This window comes from Microcaecilia unicolor, chromosome 8, assembly GCF_901765095.1.
Source record: "Microcaecilia unicolor chromosome 8, aMicUni1.1, whole genome shotgun sequence".
Lineage (NCBI taxonomy): Eukaryota > Metazoa > Chordata > Amphibia > Gymnophiona > Siphonopidae > Microcaecilia > Microcaecilia unicolor.
In genome coordinates this window covers 102,966,823-102,992,798 of record NC_044038.1, presented here as the reverse complement: position 1 = coordinate 102,992,798, position 25,976 = coordinate 102,966,823, and the positions used below count along the sequence as shown (strand labels likewise).

At 50.2% G+C, this 25,976-nt stretch overlaps 1 protein-coding gene across 2 annotated transcripts in view; it reads left to right on the top strand.

Annotated features, from left to right (window-relative positions):
• FXYD3 (FXYD domain containing ion transport regulator 3) overlaps nucleotides 1-25,976 on the top strand; it is a 237,527-nt gene that overhangs the window by 17,841 nt on the left and 193,710 nt on the right. Inside the window, exon 1 of one of the 2 annotated variants that reach the window (XM_030211790.1) lies at nucleotides 16,192-16,227. The exons of the other annotated variant lie outside the window; for it this stretch is intronic. Coding sequence (XP_030067650.1) covers nucleotides 16,222-16,227 — 6 coding nt within the window. The 5' untranslated portion in view covers nucleotides 16,192-16,221. Of the gene's footprint in view, nucleotides 1-16,191; nucleotides 16,228-25,976 lie in introns of those variants that run through there. 2 annotated transcript variants of the gene reach the window in all.

The following is a 25,976-nucleotide window of genomic DNA, read 5'->3' as shown; positions in this document are numbered from 1 at the left end:
CTGGAGGTCCAGTGGACCTCCTGTCCCCTGACTCCCCCCCCAACACAAGTTTACAGGGGGGGGGGGGTGGCTGGAGATCCAGTGGATCTCCAGCCCCCCCTAATTCCCCCTTGCTTCCCCCCCCCCAAAAAAAAAGCCCTGGTGGCCCAGTGGACCACAAATCAAGCCCCGCAACCTGGTGGTCTAGCGGCCCTCTTCCCCGTCCCCTCGTACCTTTGTTGGAGGAGGGAGGTAGTATACTCCCTCCTCATCGGCGCCCTGCTAGTGCATCCTGGATGCACTGGGCAGGGCTTCACATCATATAAGGGCAGTGGAAGAGAAGGGAGTGTACTACTCCCTCCTCCAACAAAAGTACGGGGGGGGGGGGGCAGAGAGCTGCTACACCACCAGGTTGGGGGGGGGGCTTGATTTGCGGCCCACTGGGCCATCAGGGCTTTTATTGGGGATGCAAGGGGGGGGGGGGTTGCCGGACCTCCAGCCCCCATGTCACTGTTTTGGGGTGAGGGTTCAGTGGCGGTACTAGGCCACCAGGCCTTGCTGTTTAGGGTCTGGTGATCCTCCAGCCCCTGTGTTTGACAGGTTTGGGCTTTTGACAACCCGGATTTTTCAAACAAGTGCGGGAGGATGCGCTCAGGCACAATCTTCTCGCACTTTACCCTATGATCAGAGATAATACTGCTCATAAATTTGCATGCTATGATCATAGGGGCAATAAAGTCCTGCGCTCCAGCGCTATTTTTAGAGCACTGTTTGGAACAGCTAGGGGCTTTTGATCATCTGGGCATATGTGCAGAAGGCAACAATTCTTTTACAAGCCACTAAACTGTAAATTGGATTTTCTTTGTTTATTCTGAGTACTACACTCTATATAAGTGCTATAATTTAACCATGTATTTTTCAGTGGGTTTGGTGGCTTCCCAGCGTTGGGAAGTAAGGACAGAGAAATCTTTATGAGTGGGGAATCTAGTTCGGATGGCAGTGAATAACGCTCCTTTGATATTGGAGAATTCAGTGCCATCAAAGGTGTCATCAGTAGCAGCTTGGCCGAAACCGGCTGCTACGAAGAGTCTGAAACGTTGGCTTGAGGAGTACATCCTAATAATGCCTTAGTTTCGCCTACTGTGAGGGTTGTACCCATGATCAATTCTTCAAATTTTCTAATCCATTTATTCCCACCCTGAAACAGGTCGGGTAATTGTTGTGCTAGACTATTTAATTCTACATTTGAATACGGAGTATATTCAGTATGAGGGATGCCGCCAGTCTGTTTATTCAGTAAGGGTAAAATTTTAGTCTTTGGGGAAATTTGTTCTCATATTTTCCCCATACCTTAAGTCCCTCTAGAATGTAAGTTTAACCCTAGGACACCAGCCGGGATCGGGGTATGAGTGAATAAGTCTTGAGCAACCTTAAGTTTGTCACTATTGAGTGATCCTTCATGAGGATAAATATTACTTTGTGGCCACAAGGACTCAGACCAGCTAGCTAAATTATCAGACCAGGGCACAACAAAATACCACGAGTTCTCTTGTTGAGCCACATATTCATTGGCAGTATTAGGAAGTGTACCTATACATCCTATTAAACCCTTATCGGGATCCTCCTGATCTATTTCCTTGAGTGGTTCACCTATAACAGTATATCTGGGCGCCTTAGATTTAGTGTGGTTAGCCACAGGAGAATGGGAGGCTATGTTAGATTTTATGTTTCAATCATTTTTTATTAATTGCTCCATCAAAAACAGCTTCTTCATATCACAAATGTTTAAACTTTCCATACAATTGTTTTCACTTTTATCTTTCAATCATATTTTTTGTTTTCCCCCCAAACAATTTCCCTTCCCCTCCCCTTCTTTATTCATCAATCAAGCAGTAAAAGATAGTATCACCAGAGTTTATAAGTTGAATATCTGACTCTGAACTGTTGGAGTCAGAGTCTCCCAGAATGGTGCCCATCTGTTTTCAAATTGTTGTTTCCTTGTCATCAGGCAGATGAAGCCATTACGTATGGGTTGTGTCCATCAACCAGCAGGGGGAGATAGAGAGCACTCAACTTTTCACAGTGCCTCATGGCCAGCCAGCTCCACTGCTTCTTCAGTATTCTCTATCTTCCCAAGCAGGGTGGCTGCAGCTTCTTCGAGCTCCATCAAAAATCTGCCTGGGGGTGGCTCTTGGCTTGCCAGTTGTTAGCCGGGGTGTTAGAGGCTATAGCAGCTTCACTTTGAAGACACATAGGTTAGCCCTTTCCCTGCCTTACCCATGCCCCCGTGGATGTGGACATACTAGCTTGCTTTTCCCTGTCCTTTCCCACTCAGTGGATGCAGGCACATTGGTTCGCCTTTCCCACTCATCTGAGCCTCTGGAGTTCTTATTACCTCTGCTTTCCTCACAGCGTTAAAAAAAAAAAAAAATGGAACAGAGGCTTTCCTTTGATTCTTCAATGGGACCGGAGCTGTGATACTCGGTCTGGTGAGGTAAGAGTGTTTTCTAACTCCTCCGGGGTGGGCCCGCGATCAGGGCGTTTTTGGCGCGAAACCGCCATTTTGAATTTTCCCGCCATTTTCAGCGATGGCTGCAGAGAATGTAAAGCGCTGTTCCCGGTGTGGCAAGCGCAAATCAGCAGCGGGGCTCTGTAAATCATGCTGTACAGTTGTAAGAGCCGGCTCGAGCATGGCGAGCGATGATTCTTCCCGCTTAGAGCTGGCAGCGGACGCCATTTTGAATTCTCCGCATGGCGCGGCCTCCGTAGAGACGGAGAGACCTGGGGGGGGGGGGGGGGGGACCTCGAATTGAGGCTATTCAGGGAGCGGCTAGCCCCGGACGGGATCTGGGTGCCCAGGGCGAGTTTTTCTCCCCTGATTTTGTGTTGTTGCATGCATACATGCTAAAAACAGCTCTCCCTCAAGGGTCGTCTGAGGCCCCTTCTATTGTCCCCCCCCCGGTGTATTCTGGCCTGGGACTGCCCGCTGAGGCTATTTTCCCTGATAATTGGCATAAAGAAAAGCGTAGAAGGGCTAATTCCCCTTCAGATTGTGATGCACCTCCTTTTTCCCCCCCTCGTGGTCGGGCTGTGAGGATTCGGAGAGTTCTGGCAGGCCTTCGTGGTCTGAGGAGCCAGAGTCAGGTGCAGAATTACCACAGGATCTGGATGATCCCTCTGCGGTGAGGATTTTCCACCGTGATGAGCTGCCAGCGCTTATTTCAGATGCCCTACAGGTCCTTTCTGTTGAAGAGCCTGACAGTGGCATGGCCTCCTCTGTGAAACTCAGGATGGCTAGTACCAAAAAGCCTGCTCGAGCCTTTCCTTTGCATGACTCCATCCAAGAGCTTATTTCCGCTCAGTGGGCTGACCCCGAGGGACCTTTGAAAGTTTCCAGGGCTATGGGGCAATTATACCCTCTGCGTGAGGAGCATTTGACTCGCTTTGCAATGCCTAAAGTAGATGCCCTAGTCACTGCGGTGACAAAGAGAACTACCCTCCCTGTGGAAGGAGGAGTTGCCCTGAAGGATATACAAGACCGTAGGCTAGAAGCAGCACTTAAACGGTCCTTTGAAATTGCAGATCTTACTGTTCGGGCGTCTGCATGCAGTTATGCTGCTAGAGCTGCCTGGCGTGGTTGCAACAGGCAGTGGAACAGCCCGGAGATGGAGTGAAGCCCTTCTCGGATGTGGCTCCGCGGCTGGAGTCGGCCTTGTCCTTTTTGGCTGATGCCCTTTATGATATTGTCAGAGCCTCGGCTAAACAAATGGCAGTAGCAGTGGCGGCTCGCTGTCTTATTTGGCTACGACATTGGGCAGTGGACATGGCCTCTAAGCAAAGGTTGGTGAAGTTGCCCTTTCAAGGCCTTCTATTTGGTGAGGAGTTGGAAAAAAAAATTGTTAAAGGCCTGGGAGATCCTAAACCCCAGCGCTTGCCCGAAGATAGGCCGAGGCCTTCCTCCAAGGGCTAGGCGGTCCACTCCTCTTATAGACCTTGCTTCCGTGAAGCTAGAAGGTACCGCCCGGGGCGTTCTGCTGGGTTCACTTCTCGTGCCCGTTTTTCAGCAGAGGAACTCCTTTCGCTCGGACAAGCATTCCGCAGCCACCGGCTGTAGGCCTGGAGTTCAGGGGCGACCCTCTCAATGATGGTGCGCCGGCCCCCTCCTCGCTTCCTGTCATCGGAGGACGTCTTTCCCTCTTTGCCGAGGAGTGGGCCAATATTTCCTCAGATCAGTGGGTTCTGGACCTGATCAGAGATGGCTACAGAATAGAATTCAACGCCCCAGTAAGAGACGTGTTTGTGGAGTCCCGATGCGGTTCTGCCGTCAAACGGGCGGCGGTGGAGGAGACTTTACAAGGTCTGATTCAGTTAGGGGCAGTGACCCCGGTGCCTCCCGCCGAGCAAGGCTGCGGCCGATACTCCATCTACTTTGTGGTGCTGCGAAAAGGTGGGTCCTTTCGCCCTATTCTGGACTTAAAAGAAGTGAACAAGTCCCTGAGAGTGCGGCATTTCCACATGGAATCCCTGCGCTCCGTCATTGCGGCAGTTCAGCCAGGAGAGTTTCTCACGTCTCTAGACCTGAAAGAAGCTCACTTGCACATACCGATTTGGCCCCCGCACCAGAAGTTTCTGAGGTTTGCGGTGTTGGGAAAACATTTCCAGTTCAGGGCCTTGCCTTTTGGCCTCGCCACAGCTCCCCGAACCTTTTCGAAGGTAATGGTGGTAGTAGCTGCTTTTCTCAGGTGAGAAGGTATCAGGGTTCACCCGTACCTAGACCACTGGCTCATCAGAGCAGACTCTGCAACAGAGAGCTTACAAGCTACAGCCAGAGTGGTCTCAGTACTGCAATCTCTAGGCTGGGTCGTCAATATGGCCAAAAGTCACCTGTCCCTTTCACACTCTCTAGAGTTTTTGGGGGCCAGGTTCGACACAGTCTCGGGCTATGTGTTCCTACCCGAGCCAAGGCGGTGCAAGCTTCAGAATCAGGTCCGTCTGCTCCTGAGGATGCCCCGCCCACGAGCTTGGGACATTGTCCAGCTGCTGGGATTGATGACAGCCACGATGGAAGTGGTACCCTGGGCGAGAGCGCACCTGAGACCTCTACAGTATTCCCTACTCCGGAGATGGTCTCCTATTTCTCAGGATTACCAATGCAGACTTACTTGGCTCCCTGCGGCCCGTCTCAGCATGGAGTGGTGGCTCTCGGACAGCATGCTGCGGCGAGGAATGCCGCTGACGCTCCCCGTTTGGTGCCTAGTGGTAACAGATGCCAGCCTGAAGGGCTGGGGCGCACACTGCAAGGGGAAGCATGCCCAGGGTCTATGGACACCCGAGGAGTCGGAGTGGTCCATCAACCGCCTAGAGTTGAAAGCGGTGTTTCAGGCGCTTCTGGCCTTTCAAGTGACCCTGGAAGGATTGGCTGTCAGAGTGATGTCGGACAACACGACAACGGTGGCCTATATAAATCGACAAGGCGGAACAAGGTGCAGAGCACTAGCCGCGCAGGCCGAACTGATTTGCCACTGGGCCGAGCTGCATCTTCAGTGTCTGTCGGCAGCTCATATTGCAGGTCAGAGCAATGTGCAGGCCGATTATCTGAGCAGGCATCAGATCGATCCAGCAGAATGGAATCTGGCAGACGAAGTATTCCTGCAGATCTGTGCCAAATGGGGCAAGCCCGTGATGGATCTAATGGCGACAAGTGCCATTACCAAAGTCCCGTGCTTCTTCAGCAGACGGAGAGATCCTCGCTCGGCGGGGTTGGATGCCTTGGCTCAACCGTGGCCTCCGGGTCTACTTTATGTGTTTCCCCCCATGGCCCTTGATAGGGCGCCTGCTCTTGCGGATTCGGCTGCACCCAGGAGAAGTGGTCCTCATCGCCCCGGATTGGCCAACGAGACCTTGGTATGCAGACCTCCGACAGATGCTCCTGGAGGCTCCTCTGCCATTACCTCTGGTACCGAACCTGTTGACTCAGGGACCGGTAGCCATGGAGGACGCCGGCCGCTTTGGTCTTACGGCATGGCTATTGAGAGGGCGCAATTGAGGGATAAAGGTTATTCCAATAAAGTTATTTCCACTCTCCTGCAAGCCCGCAAGCGGTCCACTTCCGTGGCTTATGCCAGGATTTGGTGCCTGTTTGAGTCTTGGCGTGCTTCCAGAGCCATTGTTCCAATGTGGGCTCCTGTCTCGCCGATTCTGGACTTTTTGCAGGAAGGTGTACAAAAAGGCTTGGCCTATAATTCCCTGCGGGTGCAGGTGGCAGCGTTGGCCTCCCTTCGTGGTAAGGTGGAAGGCGTGTCTTTGGCTGCTCACCCAGATGTGGCACGGTTTCTTATAGGGGTGCTTCGGCTCCGACCTCCAGTGCGAGCACCCTGTCCAGCTTGGAACCTGGGGCTAGTTTTGAAAACCCTGCAGGCATCTCCTTTTGAGCCGCTTCGGTGAGCATCGGAGAAAGACTTGACACTGAAGGCCGTTTTTCTGGTGGCCATTACCTCGGCGAGACGGGTGTCAGAGCTCCAGGCGCTGTCCTGTAGAGACCCATTTCTGCAATTTTCAGAGTCCGGAGTCACGGTTCGGACCGTGCCTTCCTTTATGCCTAAGGTGGTTTCAGCCTTTCACTTAAACCAGCCTATTTTCTTGCCCTCTTTTTCAGAGGAAGAGTTTCCAGAATCTTTTGGGCAGCTGCACCTTTTGGATGTGCGCAGGACTCTGCTGCAGTATCTGCGAGTTACTAACTCTTTCAGGACTTCTGATCATCTGTTTGTTTTGCTATCAGGTTCTCGCAGAGGGTCTCCAGCGTCTAAGGCCACTATTGCCCGCTGGCTCAAAGAAACTATCTTTTCAGCTTATCTGCTGGCCGGCAGGGTTCCGCCTGTAGCCTTTAAGGCACATTCTACTAGAGCGATTTCTTCCTCTTGGGCTGAAACTGGAGCACTCTCTCTTCAAGAGATATGCAGTGTAGCAACATGGGCTTCTAAGCTCTCCTTTGCCTGACATTACAGGATGGATGTGGCTGCCAGGAGGGATGCGCGTTTTGGTGCACAAGTGCTAGCGCGTGGTGTGGCTTGTTCTCACCCTATCTAGGGATTGCTTTGTTACATCCCATACGTAATGGCTTCATCTGCTTGATGACAAGGAAGGGAAAATTAAGTTCTTACCTTGGTAATTTTCTTTCCTTTAGTCATAGCAGATGAAGCCATGAGCCCTCCCTGTATGATTGTCTGTATGCTGTGAATCTGTTTTTCAGGTTCTGTTCTAATTTCCTGAAGTTCCTTCCTTGGGAGAAAGTTGGAAAACAATCTTCAGGATTCATGTTCAGTTTAAATTTAGGAGGATGTGTTCATTCCCTCTAGCATGTTTTTTTTTGGAGAATGTGTTGATTCTCTCCAGGAGGCGCGTGTGTTCCCCTCCAGTTCTATAAATAGGAGGATGAGTTCATTCCCTCCAGTGTGTTGGGAGGATGTGTGATTCCCTCCAGGAGGCACGTGTGTTCCCCTCCACTTATACAATAAGGAGGATGAGTTTATTCCCTCCAGGAGGATGTGCATTCCCTCCTTTATGAGTTCATGCCCTTGTGATGGGCCATCATTCGCTGTGAGGAAAGCTCTTGTGATTCCCATTGCGGTTTGCCATACTGCTTTGGAAGCTTCAAATACTGAAGAGGCAGTGGAGCTAGCTGGCCAAGAGGGCACTGTGAAAGTTTGAGTGCTCTCTATCTCCCCTGCTGGTTGATGGACATAACCCATATGTAATGGCTTCATCTGCTATGACTAAAGGAAAGAAAATTACCAAGGTAAGAACCTAATTTTCCCTTCTCTTGCCTGCTTGCATGCAGGAATGTCTTATCAGATCATGAGTTTCTGGTTCACATGCTTATCAGTTTTTGCCCTTTGGCCCTGTTCCATGGTGCATGACCTGTGCTCATTATTTACATCTCCCCCCTTGAAGGCCTTCGAGAGTAAGGGCTTCATTTGTTTTTGAACTTTTGCTTTTGTCCCATCCATTCCAGAGGTGAGCAATAGGTTCCTTTTCAAATGCATGTTAAGCTTAGGGAGATTGTGGGTTTGAGTCAAATTGTCAATTCCGTTTTACAGGTATCGGGCTATAGGTAAGAAAGGCAAAGAGAGATTTTGAAAGAAAGATAGCGTTAGATGCGAAAACTGATAGTAAAATTTTTTTTAGATACATTAAAAGCAGGAAACCAGCAAAAGAATCGGTTGGCCCGCTGGACGACCAGGGTGTAAAAGGGGCGATCAAGGAAGACAAAGAAATAGCAGAAAAACGAAATGAGTTCTTCCATATCATCATGCTGATCAATCCATAGACTGGTGGGTTGTGTCCATCTACCAGCAGGTGGAGATAGAGAGCAATCCTTTTGCCTCCCTATATGTGGTCATGTGCTGCCGGAAACTCCCCAGTATGTTCTCTATCTCAGCAGGTGGTGGTCACACACAGCAGCAGCTCTGGCTAGGTCTCCAAGCCTAATTTTTAGGTTTTGTTGAGTACCTGGGGTTGAGGGCTCTTCTTGAGCAAGTGCAAACCTGGTGGTGCCAGGTCCCTCCTTTTCTCCCCCCTCCCGCTGGCTCCGTTAAAAAAAAAAAAAAAAATTTTGGACGTCCTTAAGGGCGTTTATTTCAACGTTTATTGCAGCTACTCACTGGGACACCGGTTCGTTACAGCTTGGAGCGAGAAGCAGGTAATTTTTACCTTTTTGTAGCGGGCAGGGGGTTCCCCGATCGATCTCCACGTGGCCTATGGCGTCGGAGGGCGAGGCGCAAAGAATCGCTCCCCGGACCGTGTGTGCGCTTCTAGCGGGGATACGGGGGTCATAAAATCTGATTCGCCCTTGTTGGGTGTCAGTTTGGAGGCCGGTCAGTGTCCCGGTTCTTCCTCCGGTGCGGCGGTGTTTCCCGCCATAAAAGCCCATCCCCCGCTGCTCGCCCATTCCATGTTGGCCGGCCACTGTGCTCGGACGGCTTCTTCTTGGGCCGCCCTCGAGCTAGGAGACGTTAATACTATGGTCGCTCTTGATTCGGGCGACGGTAAGAAAGCGGCCTAAGTTAAGCGCAGTTCTTCCCACGCGGCTCCTTCTCGGAGTTTCGCGCCGGACGCCATTTTGGATGCGCAGCATGTTTCTCCCCCGCTCTTGCGAGCGCCGGTTGAGGGTGCGGCTAGGGCCGTGGCCCAAGCTGCAGAAGTGCACTATTCGGGGGGATTCTCCCCTGAGTTCATTTTGCTGCTGCATCAGGCCTTCCTTATGCAAAACGCTGCCCCTGCTCCCTTGTCCGATAAAGGGGTTGAGGCCCCCGGAAGTAAACGCCCTTGGGTGGATTTCCAGGCCTTAGAGGACTCTGTCTCCTCTGATGTAGATGAGGGCAGCGTATCTGAGTTCTCCCAACGGTCCTTTGGGGATTCCTTGGAGGAGACGGATTCCCACTCGGATGGAGCGGATGACCCCTCTGCAGCGCGGATCTTTCGCTCAGAAGACTTGCCCAACCTGTTAATGCAGGCCATGAGCATTTTGAAGATTTCCTCTCCGGAGGACGTCTCTCCCTCAGCCCCTGTTGGCTCCGCCATTATGCTGGGGACGAATCGCCCGCCTAGAACCTTCCACGTGCATGATGCCATGCACACCTTGATTTCGGTTCAATGGGATGTCCCGGAAGCGAGCCTCAAAGTGGCTAGGGCTATGTCCCGCCTCTATCCTTTGCCTGAAAGTGAACGGGAAGCCTTTCTTTGGCCTACCGTGGATTCTTTAATCACTGCGGTGACTAAGAAAATGGCGTTGCCGGTGGAAGGTGGCACGGCCCTAAAGGCAGAAGATTGGAGGCGGCCTTAAGGTCGTTCTTCGAGGCGGCTGCTTTAAGTTTGCAGGCCTCAGTTTGCGGCTCCTATGTGGCCAGGGCATGCCTGACGATTGTGCAGCGGGCTTCCCCCTCGGATCCTTCCTTGAGGGCTGATTGGCCGGCCCTGGAATCGGGCCTGGCTTATTTGGCAGACTTACTGTATGATGTCTTGAGAGCCTCGGGTAAAGGTATGGCTCACAGTCTCTGCGCGGCGGTGGCTTTGGCTGAAGCATTGGTCTGCTGACCACGCCTCTAAGTCCCGCCTGGCTAAATTGCCTTTTAAAGGCAAGCTGCTCTTTGGGGTCGAGCTGGACAAAATTGTGACCGATCTCGGCACGTCTAAGGGCAAGAGGTTACCAGAGGTCAGGGCTCGGGCCAGTGCTCGCCCCGGTATCTCCAGAGGACGGTTTCAGGAAGCCCGTCGGTACCTCCCGGGCAAGTCGGGCTCCTCTGCCCCCTCTTCCTTCAAAAGGAACTTCTCCCCCAAGCAGCATTCCTTTCGCAGAGACCGCCGTCCTGGAGGTGCGCCCTCTGGTTCTCCCCCAGGGTCTCGTACCCAATGACGGGGCCCTGGTCCATGGCCCAGTGCAGATTGGAGGACGCCTGTCCTCGTTTCTGGGCAAGTGGACCAGGGTAACTTCAGACACTTGGGTGCTGGAAGTCATCAGAGACGGCTACAAGCTAGAGTTCTGCCGACCCTTAAGAGACGGGTTTGTACTCTCTCCCTGCAAGTCTCCGGTCAAAGCTGTGGCATTGCAGCAGACCTTGGACAATCTGATCCGCCTGGGTGCGGTCGTTCCGGTGCCAGAAAATCAGCTTGGCAAGGGACGTTACTCCATTTACTTTGTGGTACCAAAGAAAGGAGGTTCTGAACGGCCTATCCTCGACCTCAAAGGGGTCAATCGGGCCTTGAAAGTTTGGCACTTTCGCATGGAGACTCTCCGCTCTGTTATAGCGCCGGTGAAGGCAGGGGAGTTCCTGGCATCCTTGGACATTAAGGAAACGTACTTGCATATTCCCATCTGGCCTCCTCATCAACGCTTTCTGCGTTTTGCAGTCCTGGGCCGACACTTCCAGTTCAGAGCCCTCCCGTTCGGGTTGGCTACTGCTCCGCGGACCTTCTCCAAAGTAATGGTGGTCATCGCGGCCTTCCTGCGAAAGGAAGGAGTACAAGTCCATCCTTATCTGGACGACTGGTTGATCCGAGCCCCCTCTTATGCAGAGTGCCGCAAAGCTGTGGACCGGGTGATTGCTGAGCTCCCTGGGGTGGATCATCAACTGGGAGAAAAGCCAGCTGCACCCGACTCAGTCCCTGGAGTATCTGGGAGTTCGATTCGACACCCAAGTGGGCAGAGTGTTCCTGCCGGACAATCGGATTGTCAAACTTCAGGCTCAGGTGGACCAGTTCCTAGTAGCCTCCTCTTCGGGCTTGGGGCTATGTGCAGCTGTTGGGCTCTATGACGGCCACGATGGAAGTAGTGCCCTGGGCCAGGGCTCATATGAGACCACTACAACACTCTCTGCTGCAGCGCTGGACTCCGGGGTCGGAGGATTATGCTGTGCGCCTTCCCTTGGACCCAGCAGTGCGCAAGGCGCTGAGCTGGTGGCTGAAGACAGACAAGTTGTCTGCAGGAATGCCTCTGGTGACCCCGGAGTGGATTGTCGTCACGACGGACGACTCTTTGACGGGCTGGGGAGCCCACTGTTTGGGAAGGACAGCGCAGGGGCTCTGGTCTCCTGCAGAGGCAAAGTGGCCTATCAACCTCCTGGAACTCAGAGCCATTCGGTTGGCGCTTTTGGAGTTCCTCCCGGTACTGGCGTTGAAGCCAGTACGGGTCCTGTCGGACAATGCCACGGCTGTGGCCTATGTCAACCGCCAGGGAGGTACCAAGAGCGCCCCTCTAGCCAAGGAGGCCATGAATCTATGCCAGTGGGCGGAAGCGAGCCTGGAACAGCTGTCAGCGGCCCACATTGCCGGAGTCATGAATGTCAAGGCGGACTTTCTCAGTCGCCATACCTTGGATCCCGGAGAGTGACAGTTATCGGCTCAGGCGTTCTTGGACATCACGAAGCGCTGGGGCCAGCCGAGTCTAGATCTGATGGCGTCATCGGCCAATTGCCAAGTGCCGCGTTTTTTCAGCAGAGGACGGGACCCTCGATCCCTGGGAGTAGATGCTCTTCTCCAACAGTGGCCGACACAGGAGCTTCTCTATGTGTTCCCGCCCTGGCCCATGTTGGGCAGGGTGCTAGACCGGGTGGCAAAACATCCGGGCCGGATAATCCTGGTGGGTCTTGACTGGCCCAGACGTCCCTGGTATGCGGACTTGATCAGGCTCTCAGTGGACGATCCTCTGTGGCTGCCAGTTGCATCAGGGTCCCGTGGTGATGGAGGATCCCTCCCCCTTTGGTCTTACGGCCTGGCTATTGAGCGGCAGCGTCTGAGGAAGAAGGGCTTCTCAGACAAGGTCATCGCCACTATGCTGAGAGCGAGGAAGTGCTCTACTTCTGCTTACGCCAGGGTTTGGCGTACCTTTGCAGCGTGGTGTGAAGCAGGCTCACTTTCTCCCTTCACTGCTCCAATTTCTTCAGTGTTGGCGTTCCTGCAAGAAGGTCTGGAGAAAGGCCTGTCGCTCAGTTCCCTTAAAGTCCAGGTAGCGGCTCTGGCTTGCTTCAGGGGCCGCCTGAAGGGTGCTTCCCTGGCTTCGCAGCCAGATGTGGTGCGTTTTCTCAAGGGAGTTAATCACCTGCACCCTCCTCTGCACTCAGTGGTGCCTGCGTGGAATCTCAACCTGGTGCTAAGAGCCTTGCAGAAGCCGCCTTTTGAACCCTTGTCGAGGGCATCTCTGAAAGACCTGACGTTGAAAGCAGTCTTTTTGGTGGCTATCACTTCAGCCAGAAGAGTTTCCGAGCTCCAGGCACTCTCATGTCGAGAGCCTTTTCTGCAGTTCACTGAGGCAGGAGTGTCTATTCGCACAGTGCCTTCCTTCCTGCCCAAGATTGTTTCTCGCTTCCATGTGAATCAGCAGCTCTGTCTCCCTTCCTTTCGTAGGGAGGACTACCCAGAGGAATTCTCTGCTCTCAAATATCTGGATGTGAGACGAGTCATCATCAGATACTTGGAAGTGACCAATGATTTCCGGAAGTCGGATCATCTGTTTGTCCTGTTTGCAGGTCCTCGTAAGGGTCTGCAGGCTGCTAAGCCTACAGTGGCAAGATAGGTCAAGGAACCCATTGCAGCGGCTTATGTGGCCGCGGGGAAGGTGCCGCCTATCCAGCTGAAGGCTCACTCCACTAGAGCTCAGGCGGCCTTGATTGCGGAGGCCGGGTCCGTCTCCTTGGAAGAGATTTGCAAGGCGGCAACTTGGGCATCGGCCCATACCTTCTCCAGGCATTACCGCTTGACTGTGGCTGCTCGGGCGGAGGCCCGGTTTGGAGCTTCAGTGTTGCGGTCAGGGATTTCAATGTCCCGCCCTGGGTGAGTACTGCTTCGGTACATCCCACCAGTCTATGGATTGATCAGCATGATGATATGGAAGGTAAAATTATGTATCATACCTGATAATTTTCTTTCCATTAATCATAGCTGATCAATCCATAGCCCCTCCCAGATATCTGTACTGTTTATATTCTGGTTGCATTTCAGGTTCAAGTTTAATCTTCAGTTCCTGTTCAGGAGGACTTCGTGTTCAAGTTTTTTCAATTGGATTCTTCAAGAGTTGAGACGAGTTTGTGTTACAGTGAGCTGCCGCATTCCTCTCCCCTCCGTTTTACGGGGCTGGATTCAGACCTAAATTCTGTCGGCGCTCCCTTCCGCTTCGTGCGGCTGTAGGGCAGCTTTGTACCCCTCCCGCTTCGGCGGTGTTAGGGTCAGTCAGCTCCTCCCGTGGTTGCGGTTGCAGGATAAGCCAGATCCCCCCGCATCGGCGGAGTGGTGTCCCTCCCTCGTTCCGCGGGGATGAGCTGGACGGATTCCCCTCCCCCACTTGTGTGGGGATGAGCTGGGTTAATTCCCCTCCCCCGTTTCGGCGGTAGTGAGCTGGGCAGAGTGTCCCTTTGTGGGTGTAATTCTCTAAGTGCTGAGTCCTGCGGATGGAGCTTGGATATCGACATACTGAGGAGTTTCCGGCAGCACATGACCACATATAGGGAGGCAAAAGGATTGCTCTCTATCTCCACCTGCTGGTAGATGGACACAACCCACCAGTCTATGGATTGATCAGCTATGATTAACGGAAAGAAAATTATCAGGTATGATACATAATTTTACCTTTGCTTCTGTCTTCATCGAGGAAGATTTGGGTGGGATTCCGGTGCCGGACAGGGTATTCGAAGCTGAAGAATCAGTAAAACTTAATGAAATATCTGTAAACCTGTAAGTCTTAATGGAGCAGTTTTGCAAAATGAAGAGTAGCAAACCTCCTGGACCGGATGGTATTCACCCTAGGGTACTGATAGAACTAAAATAATGAGCTGGCAGAGCTACTGTTATTGATTTGTAATTTATCCTTAAAATCGAGCGTGGTACCGGAAGATTGGAGGGTGGCCAATGTAACACCGATGTTTAAAAAAGGTTCCAGAGGAGACCCGGGAAATTATAGACCGGTGAGTCTGACATCGGTGCCGGGCAAAATGGTAGAGACTATTATCAAGAACAGAATTACAGAGCACATTCAAAAGCATGGACTAATGGGACAAAGTCAACATGGATTTAGTGAAGGGAAGTGTTGCCTCACCGATCTGCTGCATTTCTTTGAAGGGGTAAACAAACATGTGGAGAAAGGTAAGCCAGTTGATATTGTGTATCTAGATTTTCAGAAGGCGTTTGATAAAGTCCCTCATGAAAGACTACAGAGGAAATTAGAGGGACATGGGATCGGAGGTACTGTCTTACTGTGGATTAAAAACTGGTTGAAAGATAGGAAACAGAGTAGGATTAAAAGGTCAATATTCACAATGGAGAAGGGTAGTTAGTGGGGTTCCTCACGGATCTATGGTGGACCTCAGCTTTTTAACATATTCATAAATGAGCTAGAGATGGAGGTAACTAGTGAGGTAATCAAATTTGCTGATGACACAAAGTTATTCAAAGTCGTCATATCACTGGAACATTGTGAAAAACTACAAGAGGACCTTACGAGACTGGGGGACTGGGCGTCTAAATGGCAGATGATGTTTAATTTGAACAAGTGCAAAGTGATGCATGTGCGAAAGAGGAACCCAAACTATAACTGCGTCATGCAAGGTTCAGCGTTGGGAGTCACGGACCAAGAAAGTGATCTAGGTGTCATCATTGATGATACGTTGAAAACTTCTGCTCAATATGCTGCTGCGGCTAGGAAAGCAAATAGAATGTTGGGTATCATTAGGAAAGGGATTGAAATCAAAAGTAAGGATATTATTCTGCCATTGTATTGCTCCATGGTGCGACTGCACCTCGAGTATTGTGTTCAGGTCTGGTCACCGCACCTCAAAAAAGATATAGTGGAAGTGGAAAAGGTGCAGATAAGGGCGACAAAGATGATACAGGGGATGGGACGGCTTCCCTATGAGGAAAGGCTGAAGAGGCTGGGGCTCTTCAGCTTGGAGAAAAGGTGGCTGAGGGAAGAAATGATAGAGGTCTATAAGATAATGAGTGGAAAGGTCGACAAATGCTAGGAGAAGGGGGCATGCGATGAAGCTGCAGTGTGGTAAATTTAAAACGAATCGAAGGAAATTTTTCTTCACTCAATGCGTAGTTAAACTCTGGAATTCGCTGCCAGAAAAAGTGGTTAAGGCGGTTAACTTAGTGGACTTCAAAAAAAGGTTGGACGGCTTCTTGAAGGAAATGGCCATAGAATGTTATTGAATGGACGAGGGAATAATACAGTATGTTAGAATGGGCGGGACAAATTGCTTTTTCTTTTGGCCGCTGTCGGTGACAGGGTGCTGGGCTCGATGGACCCTTGGTCTTTCCCAGTATGGCGATGCTTATGTACTTATGTGGTTATAGTGAGATGTAAGTTGCCCCTCTTCAACCTTCCCCGGGCCGTATGTTACTTACAATGCTTTACCATTTAAATGATCCTAGAGGAAGATAATGATGCAGAACAAAAGGATGTCCCAAAGAAATTAAACATTATTTTCAACATTCGCAATCTCTGCGTTATTGTATAATCTTTCATACAGTACATATGCATGTCCTATAGGTTCTCTTTTACTTAATGCAGTTTCAATTAACTGTTGCACCAAGCTACTTATACAGGGTATTACACAACAGCCAAGTAGTACATATACAGCAATAACGATTATCAATGTGGTTAAGCTAGATAATATGAAAGTTTTCCATTTCCCTTAAAATATTATCCATCCACTCTGTCCAGGTGGTGTCTACACCAGAATTCTCAAGAAGCTCATCATGGTGGTAAGTTCTTGCAAAGCCTTGGTTATAGTTCCATCAGATGCAGTATTATTAGGAACAAAAGTACAACAATGTCCTCCGAGCATGACACAAATGCCTCCCCTTTCTGCTAATATCATGTCAAGGACCATCCGGTTTTCCCATGCCCATCCGGCTGGTAGCATCCAATTGAGAGGGAATACCTTTAATTGCATCTTGAGTGTAATTGATAAAATGCTGTTGGTTATAATAAATATAGTTAATCCAATCAACATTCTTGTTAATAGTGAACTACAGATTCAAAACCTGCAGCAAGAATGTATATAAATTCGGTAATCAAATGAACCCTGGATGCTCCTCCTCCTCATAGTGGAAGAGGGAGCATCAGGGGATCGTGATGCTGTGGTGGGGGGGATGCATCTCTCCCCATGTTAATGGGCTTCACACTCAAGGACTCTGGTCCCTCCAGGAATCTGGTCTGCATATCAACCTCCTGGAGTTGAGAGCGGTCTGGCACACGCTCAAGGCTTTCAGAGATTGGCTGTCCTTCCAAATTATCCAAATTTGGACAGACAACCAGGTTGCGATGTACTACATCAACAAGCAGGGGGGCACCGGATCTTGCCCCCTGTGTCAGGAAGCCGTCAGGATGTGGCGTTGGGCTCGCCAGCATGGCATGCTTCTCCAAGTCACGTACCTGGCCGGCGTGAACAACTGTCTGGCTGATAGACTGAACAGACTCATGCAACCACACGAATGGTCGCTCAATTCGCGTGTGGTACGCAAGATCTTCCGGGAGTGGGGCACCCCCTTGGTGGATCTTTTCACCACGCAGACCAATCACAAGCTGCGTCAGTTCTGCTCCAGGCTTCAGGCCCACGACAGGCTAGCGTCGGACGCCTTCCTCCTGCATTGGGGGAGCGGGCTCCTGTACGCGTATCCTTCCATACCTTTGGTGGGGAAGACTTTGCTGAAACTCAAGCAAGACCGTGGCACCATGATTCTGATTGCGCCCTTCTGGCCCCGTCAGATCTGGTTCCCTCTTCTTCTGGAGTTGTCGTCCGAAGAACCGTGGAGATTGGAGTGTTTCCCAACCCTCATCACGCAGAACGAGGGGGTGCTTCTGCATCCCAACCTCCAGTCTCTGGCTCTCACGGCCTGGATGTTGAGGGCGGAGATTTCGCTGCCTTAGGTCTGCCTGAGGGCGTCTCCCGAGTCTTGCTTGCTTCCAGAAAAGATTCCACTAAGAAGAGTTACTTTTTCAAGTGGAGGAGGTTTGTCGTCTGCTGTGACAGCAAGGCCTTAGAACCTCGCTCTTGTCTTGCACAGACCCTGCTTGAATACCTTCTACACTTATTGGAGTCTGGCCTCAAGACCAACTCAGTAAGGAACCATCTTAGTTCGATTAGTGCTTACCATTATCGTGTAGAGGGTAAGCCTATCTCTGGACAGCCTTTGGTAGTTCGGTTCATGAGAGGCTTGCTTTTGTCAAAGCCCCCTGTCAAACCTCCAACAGTGTCATGGGATCTCAACGTCGTCCTCACCCAGCTGATGAAACCTTCTTTCGAGCCACTGGCTTCTTGCCATCTGAAGTACTTGACGTGGAAGGTCATTTCTTTGGTGGCAGTCACTTCAGCCCGGAGGGTCAGTGAGCTTCAAGCCTTGGTAGCCCATGCTCGCTATACCAAATTTCATCATAACAGAGTGGTCCTCCGCACTCACCCTAAGTTCCTGCCAAATGTGGTGTCGGAGTTCGATCTGAACCAGTCAGTTGTCTTGCCAACATTCTTTTCTCGTCCGCATACCCGCCCTGCTGAACGTCAGTTGCACACATTGGACAGCAAGAGAGCATTCGCCTTCTACCTGGAGCGGACAAGCCCACACAGACAGTCCGCCCAGTTGTTTGTTTCTTTTGACCCCAACAAGAAGGGGGTCACTGTCGGGAAACGCACCATCTCCAATTGGCTAGCAGATTGCATTTCCTTCACTTATGCCCAAGCTGGGTTGTCTCTTGAGGGTCATGTCATGGCTCATAGTGTTAGAGCCATGGCAGCGTCAGTGGTCCATTTGAAGTCAGCCACTATTGAAGAGATTTGCAAGGCTGCGACATGGTCATCTGTCCACACATCCACATCTCATTACTGGCTCCAGGATACCCGACGCGACAGTCGGTTTGGGCAGTCGGTGCTCCAGAATCTGTTCGGGGTTTGAATCCAACTCCACACCCCCTAGGCCCATTTTTATTCTGTTCAGGCTGCACTCTCAGTTAGTTGTTCTTCGTAGGTCAATTTTTGTTATGGTCTCGCCGTTGCGAGGCCCAGTTGACTCTCTTTGTTGTTTTGAGTGAGCCTGGGAGCTAGGGATACCCCACATGTGAGAACAAGCAGCCTGCTTGTCCTCAGAGAAAGCGAATGATACATACCTGTAGCAGGTATTCTCCGAGGATAGCAGGCTGATTGTTCTCACCTTCCCTCCCTCCTCCCCTTTGGAGCTGTTTTTACTTATCCTTATTTCTTTTGCTTTTTACTTAACTGAGCGGGAGCAGTTGTGCACGGGCAGGAAGACAGCCGCGCATGCACGGTGGGCGTGCTCCGCGCGCGGGACCTCCTGCAAGAAGTTTTTTCCGGTTGGAGGGGGCTGCCGTGGACATCACCTAGTCGTGAGAACAATCAGCCTGCTGTCCTCGGAGAATACCTGCTACAAGTATGTATCATTTGCTTTGCTGTAATTATATTGCAGGATCCTGTCGTGTATTGAGATGTTTGCCATTATTGCAGACGTATGTATGGTCAAGTTTAAAATATGGGATAATGTAACTGTATTACAAATAACTGTTCTTCTATTAAGTATATATATGGTTATATATTGATGCAGGGCAGTTGTTGGTCAGACTACTTATTTATTTTATTTAGATTTTGCTCACACCTTTTTCAGCAGTAGCTCAAGGTGTTACGGTACACTAGATATTTTTCTGTCTCAGGAGAGCTCACAATCTAAGCTTGTACCTGAGGCAATGGAGGGTTAAGTGACTTGCCCAAGCTCACAAGGAGCAGCAGTGGGATTTGAACCAGCCACCTCTGGATGTCAAGACCAGTGCTCTAAACACTAGGCCACTCCAACCACTTAGCCACTCATCCACTTCACTCTACTTAGAAATCCATCATTAAGTGCTACTCATACCTATACACATAGTGCCCACCCACATTAGCTCCAGGCCCACCCAAAATGTCAGGTCTGGCTACGCCACAGCTTACAGGTATAGCTCTTAGACTTCAATTTGATCTTGGTGTTTATATTATGGTAAGTGCCAACAGTGTATATTGCTGTAGTCTTAAAAATGCCAATTCTCATTCAGGCCCTGTAATGTAAAGGGGTATACTTCCAATATGGAGATAGACTTCTTCATGATCCACTTGCTCTTCTCCCCTTGTGTATGTGCAAAACACAGTTAATCCAACATGTATTTAGTACTTTCTGACTGTGAAGCCAAGGGTGCACCTGGGTGTTGGGTCCCCTCTTACTGCTTGATGTAGTCTCTTTTTATCTTTGACAGATATTGGGGTGGTTTCCCTTCTCTGGATACAGCAGCCCCTCTGATGCTCATTCACAGACTCTCTCTTTTCTTTCTGCTCCTTCTCCCTTAGTGTAGCAAGGGGAAGAAAATGTATGTTTTTATAGATGGGGGTTTAACCTTGTTTTACTGAAAAGCCAGAGGACGTTTTTCCTTCATACAGTAGGTTTGTTTTCTCTTTGGGTGCCTGGAATCTGTGGATAATATTCTAAGGTTAACCTGTTCAGTGTTAAGGGGGATAAAAATAAAACATTATGTATTATATATATGCACTAAGTGACAAGGGGGAGAGTTTGTAAATTGTAATTATCCTCCTGAGTGAACAGGAGGAAGTTTGTTGCATTCATTGAAATTGAATAAATAGTTGCTAGTTTGTGTACTGTCTAGTCTGGTGCTTTAATAAAGGGAAGGAGTCTTTTGTGGAGGTATGGTGGCTGAGGCTGAAGAGGGGGAAGGCCTGTTACTAGGGGGAAGAGTGCCATGTAGACAGCACACCTTCTTTAGGACCACATTACTCCCAAATTGTGCTAGATCCCAAATGACAAGCTCCACTAAGGCAAAGGACTGGACTGGGAACCATTACTAGGGTGACTCCTATTTGTGAGAACATTCAGTAGAGAAATGGGTCAGTGGGGACCACACTTTGGCTTTGGTAATACAGAGATTCTTGCAACTTTCATAGTAGGGGCTAACTCAAGGCCTTGCAAGAAACCATTAATTAATAAGTGGACTAAAATTCCTGTGGTCTCAGCTGCAAATTTCTTATAGAGAATCCTCCCATGAGACTGTCTGATGCCGGTGGTTTTGTCTCCTGCTTTTGTCTCCCAGTTGTTATTTAATAACCTTTTGCACCTCCAAACCTATGATGGGAGTATTAAGTCATCCCTGTGCCTCTTCCAATAATCTGGGCAAAGAGAGACCAGCTAGGTATCCCTGAAGCTATCTTGTGAAATTCCGCTATCTTTCGTACACAAATGGGTGTAAGACGACAAAAATTGATCCCCAATCCTCTTATCTGTATTAATACCTGATCCCCCCTTTATATAATTCTCTCTAAATACTTGTCATTAATTCCTACTTCATAATTCTGTTTTTTTTTATGCTGATGCACTGCTGTTTCCATTCCATTGTGCTTGTTAATTATTTATTGTGCCATTTTCACCTTTTTTGTGTAGCCCTTCTGGGATATGTTTAAGTAATTTCTTATGGATATGTGTATTTAAGTACCAATTACTTTCTAATGTGTTTTTACATGAAGAACTACAGTATTTTGGTTTTCGGTATGAGTAAAATTAACGCGCACTAAAAACGCTAGCGCACCTTAGTAAACAGGGCCCTAAATTTTAAATTGTAATGCTGGGGCACTGTTTTTTTTAAATTTGCATGAAGTCTTTATTAACAGGTTAAGCATACAAACCACTGTGCAGCATGTGACATTCACCTTAACTGCTTGGTACATAACAATAACAAACCGTTCAGAAGGAATGGATCCTAAGGAGCTTAGCCAAGATTGGGTGGCAGAGCCGGTGGCGGGAGGCGGGGATGGTGCTGGGCAGACTTATGCGGTCTGTGCCAGAGCCGGTGGTGGGAGGCGGGACTGGTGGTTAGGAGGCGGGGATAGTGCTGGGCAGACTTATACGGTCTGTGCCCTGAAAAGGACAGGTACAAATCAAGGTAAGGTGTACACAAAAAGTAGCACATATGAGTTTATCTTGTTGTGCAGACTGGATGGACCGTGCAGGTCTTTTTCTGCCGACATCTACTATGTTACAACCTTCCACTGTAAAACTCAGGTCACTGCAAAATTTATAATACAGTTTTATAATTAACCAACCCCCCCCCTGTAACTCCCCTCCCCCAACTCCCCGGTTAGGTCCCCACCGCCCCCAATGACCCTTGGTCTCCCCTATGCCTAAGTAATTTGTTGCAAAACTAATAAAAGGGGCCCATATTGAGTGCCACCTTTGCTGTTGATTACGCCTTTCCGCTAGGAGCCTTTCCATTTCACAAACATGCCTCAGTTTACTTAATAAGCCATCTCGCTATTGGAGGAGTCAAAGGCTTCTTCCAAAAAGCTGCTACCACCACTCTAGCTGCGCTTATAGCATGTCTCGTAAGTGTCTGCTGAGCCTGCGAAAGGCCCACAACCTTTGCAGAAAAAAGAAAAAGAGTTGGGCTCCACGGGACCACACATCCCATCCACTTCTGCAACCTACTATGTACCGATTTCCAGTAGGCCCATATTTTCCTACAGGTCCACCAGACATGTCCCATCGTGCCCTTAACCCCACAGCCCCTCCAGCACACCCCCAACGATGTAGGGTATATGCGCTGAAGGCGCTCAGGCGTCAAGTACCAACGGAACATTACCTTCACCGCATTCTCCCTTAAAGGACACCTTTTAGGTGAAGACACCTTTGCCGTAGCTCGCTTCAACCTCTCCCACTCCGCCTCCGCCATGGTGATACCCAGCTCCCTTTGCCAACTCCGCCTATGAAGGGTGTAACTAGGCTCCCGTAAATTGATGATACTATATAAACGCGATATTAAACCGCTAGTTGTGGCGGACCCCTCACAGATTTCCTCCAGAGTGGTTTTTTCCCTGATTAACACCTCTCAGACTGCTCACGTGTTAAGAAAATGTGACAATTGGCCATAAGCAAAGTCATCACCCTTCAACTTTGGGAAGGTCTCCACCACAGCATTGAAAGGTAATAGAGCGTCTCCTTCAGACATTTGACCCCACATTCTTAAACCTTCCTCGTGCCACCTCTTGAATACCCTGTTCTCTGTCCCAGGATAAAATAGCGGATTATAAGCTATAGGGGATAAGCGTGACAACGTGCACTTCCTATTAGGAAACAAACTATCCCAATAATGCAGAGTTACATGAATAGATGGGCAGAGCTCCTCCCCAAGTGACCGGAACTGGCTAGGAAGCCACATCACTGCCCCCAGAGGTCTCTGGCCTATAGAGTATTGTTCCAAATGCACCCACTGTCTGTCAGGGTATTCCTGAAACCATTCAATGGCTGCACGTGCTTGTGCTGCTCTATAGTACCAACTCAAGTTTGGGATCCCCAGACCTCCTCGCCTCCTAGACTGGTACAAGTACGCACGCACCAAGCGCGGACGCTTCCCCGCCCAAATAAATTTCACAATACGATCCTGCAAGGCTGAGAGGTATTTTTTGGGCATTCTAAGCGGGAGAGCCTGGAATAAGTAGAGCAACCGAGGCAAAACATTCATTTTAACAGCAGCTATTCTGCCAAACCATGAAAGCCCCAGTTCACCCCACCCATCCAGGTCTGCCGAGATAGCCTGCGCTAGCCCCTTATAGTTTGCTTTAAAAAGGCCTCCTAAGTTAGCTGTCAAGTTTACACCCAAGTACCTAAGCTGCTGAGGTGCCCATCTGAAAGCAAAGGAGGATTTCAGTGACTACACCAGCTCGTCCGGGAGAGATATATTCAAGGCCTCAGATTTTGTCATATTCACCTTAAAGCCAGACACTGCTGAATACTTGCTAATTGCATCCAGCAAGATGGGAAATGTAACCAGGGGACGGGTAACAAACAAGAACACATCATCTGCAAAAAGTGCCATTTTATGTTCTCTCCCCGCTATAGTAACTCCGGTGATGTTTGGGTCCGCCCGTACTGTGGAGGCAAAAGGCTCCACAGCTATAGCAAATAACAACGGAGACAACGGGCAACCCTGGCGAGTTCCTCTGTACAAGGTAAACATAGCTGAGTTTGCCCCATTAACTCTCATGCACTGTGAAGATGAGGCTTCTGCTCCCACTTTCCAGCAGGCCTCACTGGTCTGTAGCCTCTGAACAGGACTCCAAACAGTCTATTCCCAGCATCCTGAGCAATCCAACCTCAAGCTCCTGGGCCCCTTTTTCACTCAGGGTGAGCTGGTTCTCAGTATGCAAATTTGTATGCAGATTAGCATGTTATCCTTTCACGCTCAGGGTGACCTGGTTCTCCAGAGGCAAAATTAAACAGGTCTTACCAAAAGCATATTCAGGCAATTCTTTATTCCAGCCCCTGGGCACAGTTCTTCTAGCTTAAATACTTTATACATTTACATATCTTCACACTGAGTCTCCCCACACAGATTCCGGGCTCAGCATTAACCTCAATACTTTGGGGACTTCTAACCCCAGGCTTTGCAGCCTGCTTCTCAGTACTGGGACACACAGCCCTACTTCTTCTTTGGACACCCAGTCCTTCCTTCCTTTAGACTCACAGTCCTCTCTTTGAACACACAGTTCCTCTAAGTACTGAGGCTACACAGTCCAACACTAATGCTTTAGGGACTTCTTACCCCAGCCTGTTTTTCTTCCTTGAGCATACAGTCCACCACAAGTCCATAGGTTTTAGCCAGTTCTTTCCAGGGGGATTCTCTTTCTTCAGTTACCAGATCTCTTCTCTTCCTTTTCCCCTCAGGTGGGGTATAAAGTGGTTAATAGCTAAACAGGACCCAGCCCATAACCACCTGCACCTGTGGACCTCCCAGGGCTCTCCCCGGTCCTAGCGACCTCCACCTATTCTCCTAGCGCCCTCTAGTGGCCTACCCCGGACATCCCTGGACATTTTTAGGGGAACATTGCCATCTAGTGGCCTGCCCTGGCTAGGACAGCCTCTTATTTATCACATACCCCCACCCTTAAGCTAATTGCTGCTCACCCTCAGCAACCCTTTAAGTCTTCTCCACTGAGGAGCAGCAATTCTACACAGGGGGCCATACTTTTTTTCAAGCTCATTCCTGTTCTATCCCTGGGCCTCACCACCCCATCTAGGCTCCTCATCCCCCTCTTAGCACATCACATGGCCCGGGCCCTTCCCCTTCACTAGGCCTTGAGGGGCTCTCACTGCAGTGGGCCCTACCTGACCCCCTTCTCCTGCAGCCCCTTCCTACCTCCTGGGCGCCCGACGATACCCTGTACCCTCTGAGGGAGGGTTCACCTAGCTCACCCAGGTCCCTTATCTTTCTCTTAGCACCTCACATGGCTTAGCCCTTCCCCCCGTTCCCGGGGACCTGAGGTGCCTAACCGCAGCAGGTCCTCTCTGACCCTCCTACTGCAGCCACCTCCTACCTCCTGGGGCATCTGACCTCACCACGATCCCTCCAAGAAAGGGGTCACCTGATGACTCTTCTCTTAGCACTTCACATGGTCCGGGCCCTTCCCCCTCACTAGGGCGCCCGCCGATACCATGCTCCCCCAGGCTGGCTCCCTGCAGTAGGTCCCTTCTGACCCTCATCCCCTGCAAGTCCCAAAACCTGGTTCTCAGTGTCCATCTTTGTTAGCTCTTTCTCCATCGGCAACCGACTCAGGCAAGTGCTCCTGAAGCCCTGGCCTTCTTCACTCCGGCTTGACCTTCCTCCGGCTTCTCAGGCCTCCATTCTTCCTGGCCATCCGATGGGGTGCAGCCTGCAACCACACAAAAACAAATCCAAGTGCGGCCTGTAAACTCTCCTGGCCCCCACACTTGAGCTGCACCTGTGGCCTCCTCCATCCCCTACAGCCACTCCCAAGCCTCCAGAATCTTACATATCCACCCTCACCTCCCCCCCTAAGTACCCTTTACCTGGGGTAGGTGAGCAAAGTGCTTTTGCTAGTATTGGCCCCCTCGACGGGCTTCTGGAACACTAGCCTCTGGAACCTCCAAGGACACCTCCATCTTACACCAGCCCCTCTCATCTGGTCTGATCTGGAACTTGACTGCTCCCACGTGGAAGTTCAGTGCAGAACCCTGCCACCAGGGTTGCCAGGTGGAAAATTTTTTCCCACCCAAACGAGCCCGAAACTGAGGGCCTATCCCAAATGCCTCCAGCACTTTATACATATATGACCACTGGACCCTATCAAAGGCCTTTTCAGCGTCTAGGCTAAGAAAACACATAGGCCTCTTTACCCTCCCTGCCAGATGCATTAGGTCAACTACCCTCCGAGTATTGTCCATAGCCTTTTCTGTAAGGCACGAAGCCTACTTGGTCAGGATGAATAATCACCGGAAGCAACAGCGCCAGTCGATTAGACAGCACTTTAGCTAATGGTTTTACATCGGCATTTAAAACTGATATTGGGCGATAAGAGCCACACTCCGTGTGGTCCTTATCTGGCTTGGGTAAAATAGCAATCCATGCTTCCAGCATGGTGGGAGGCAAATCCTCTCCCTTCCCAATCTGATTAAAC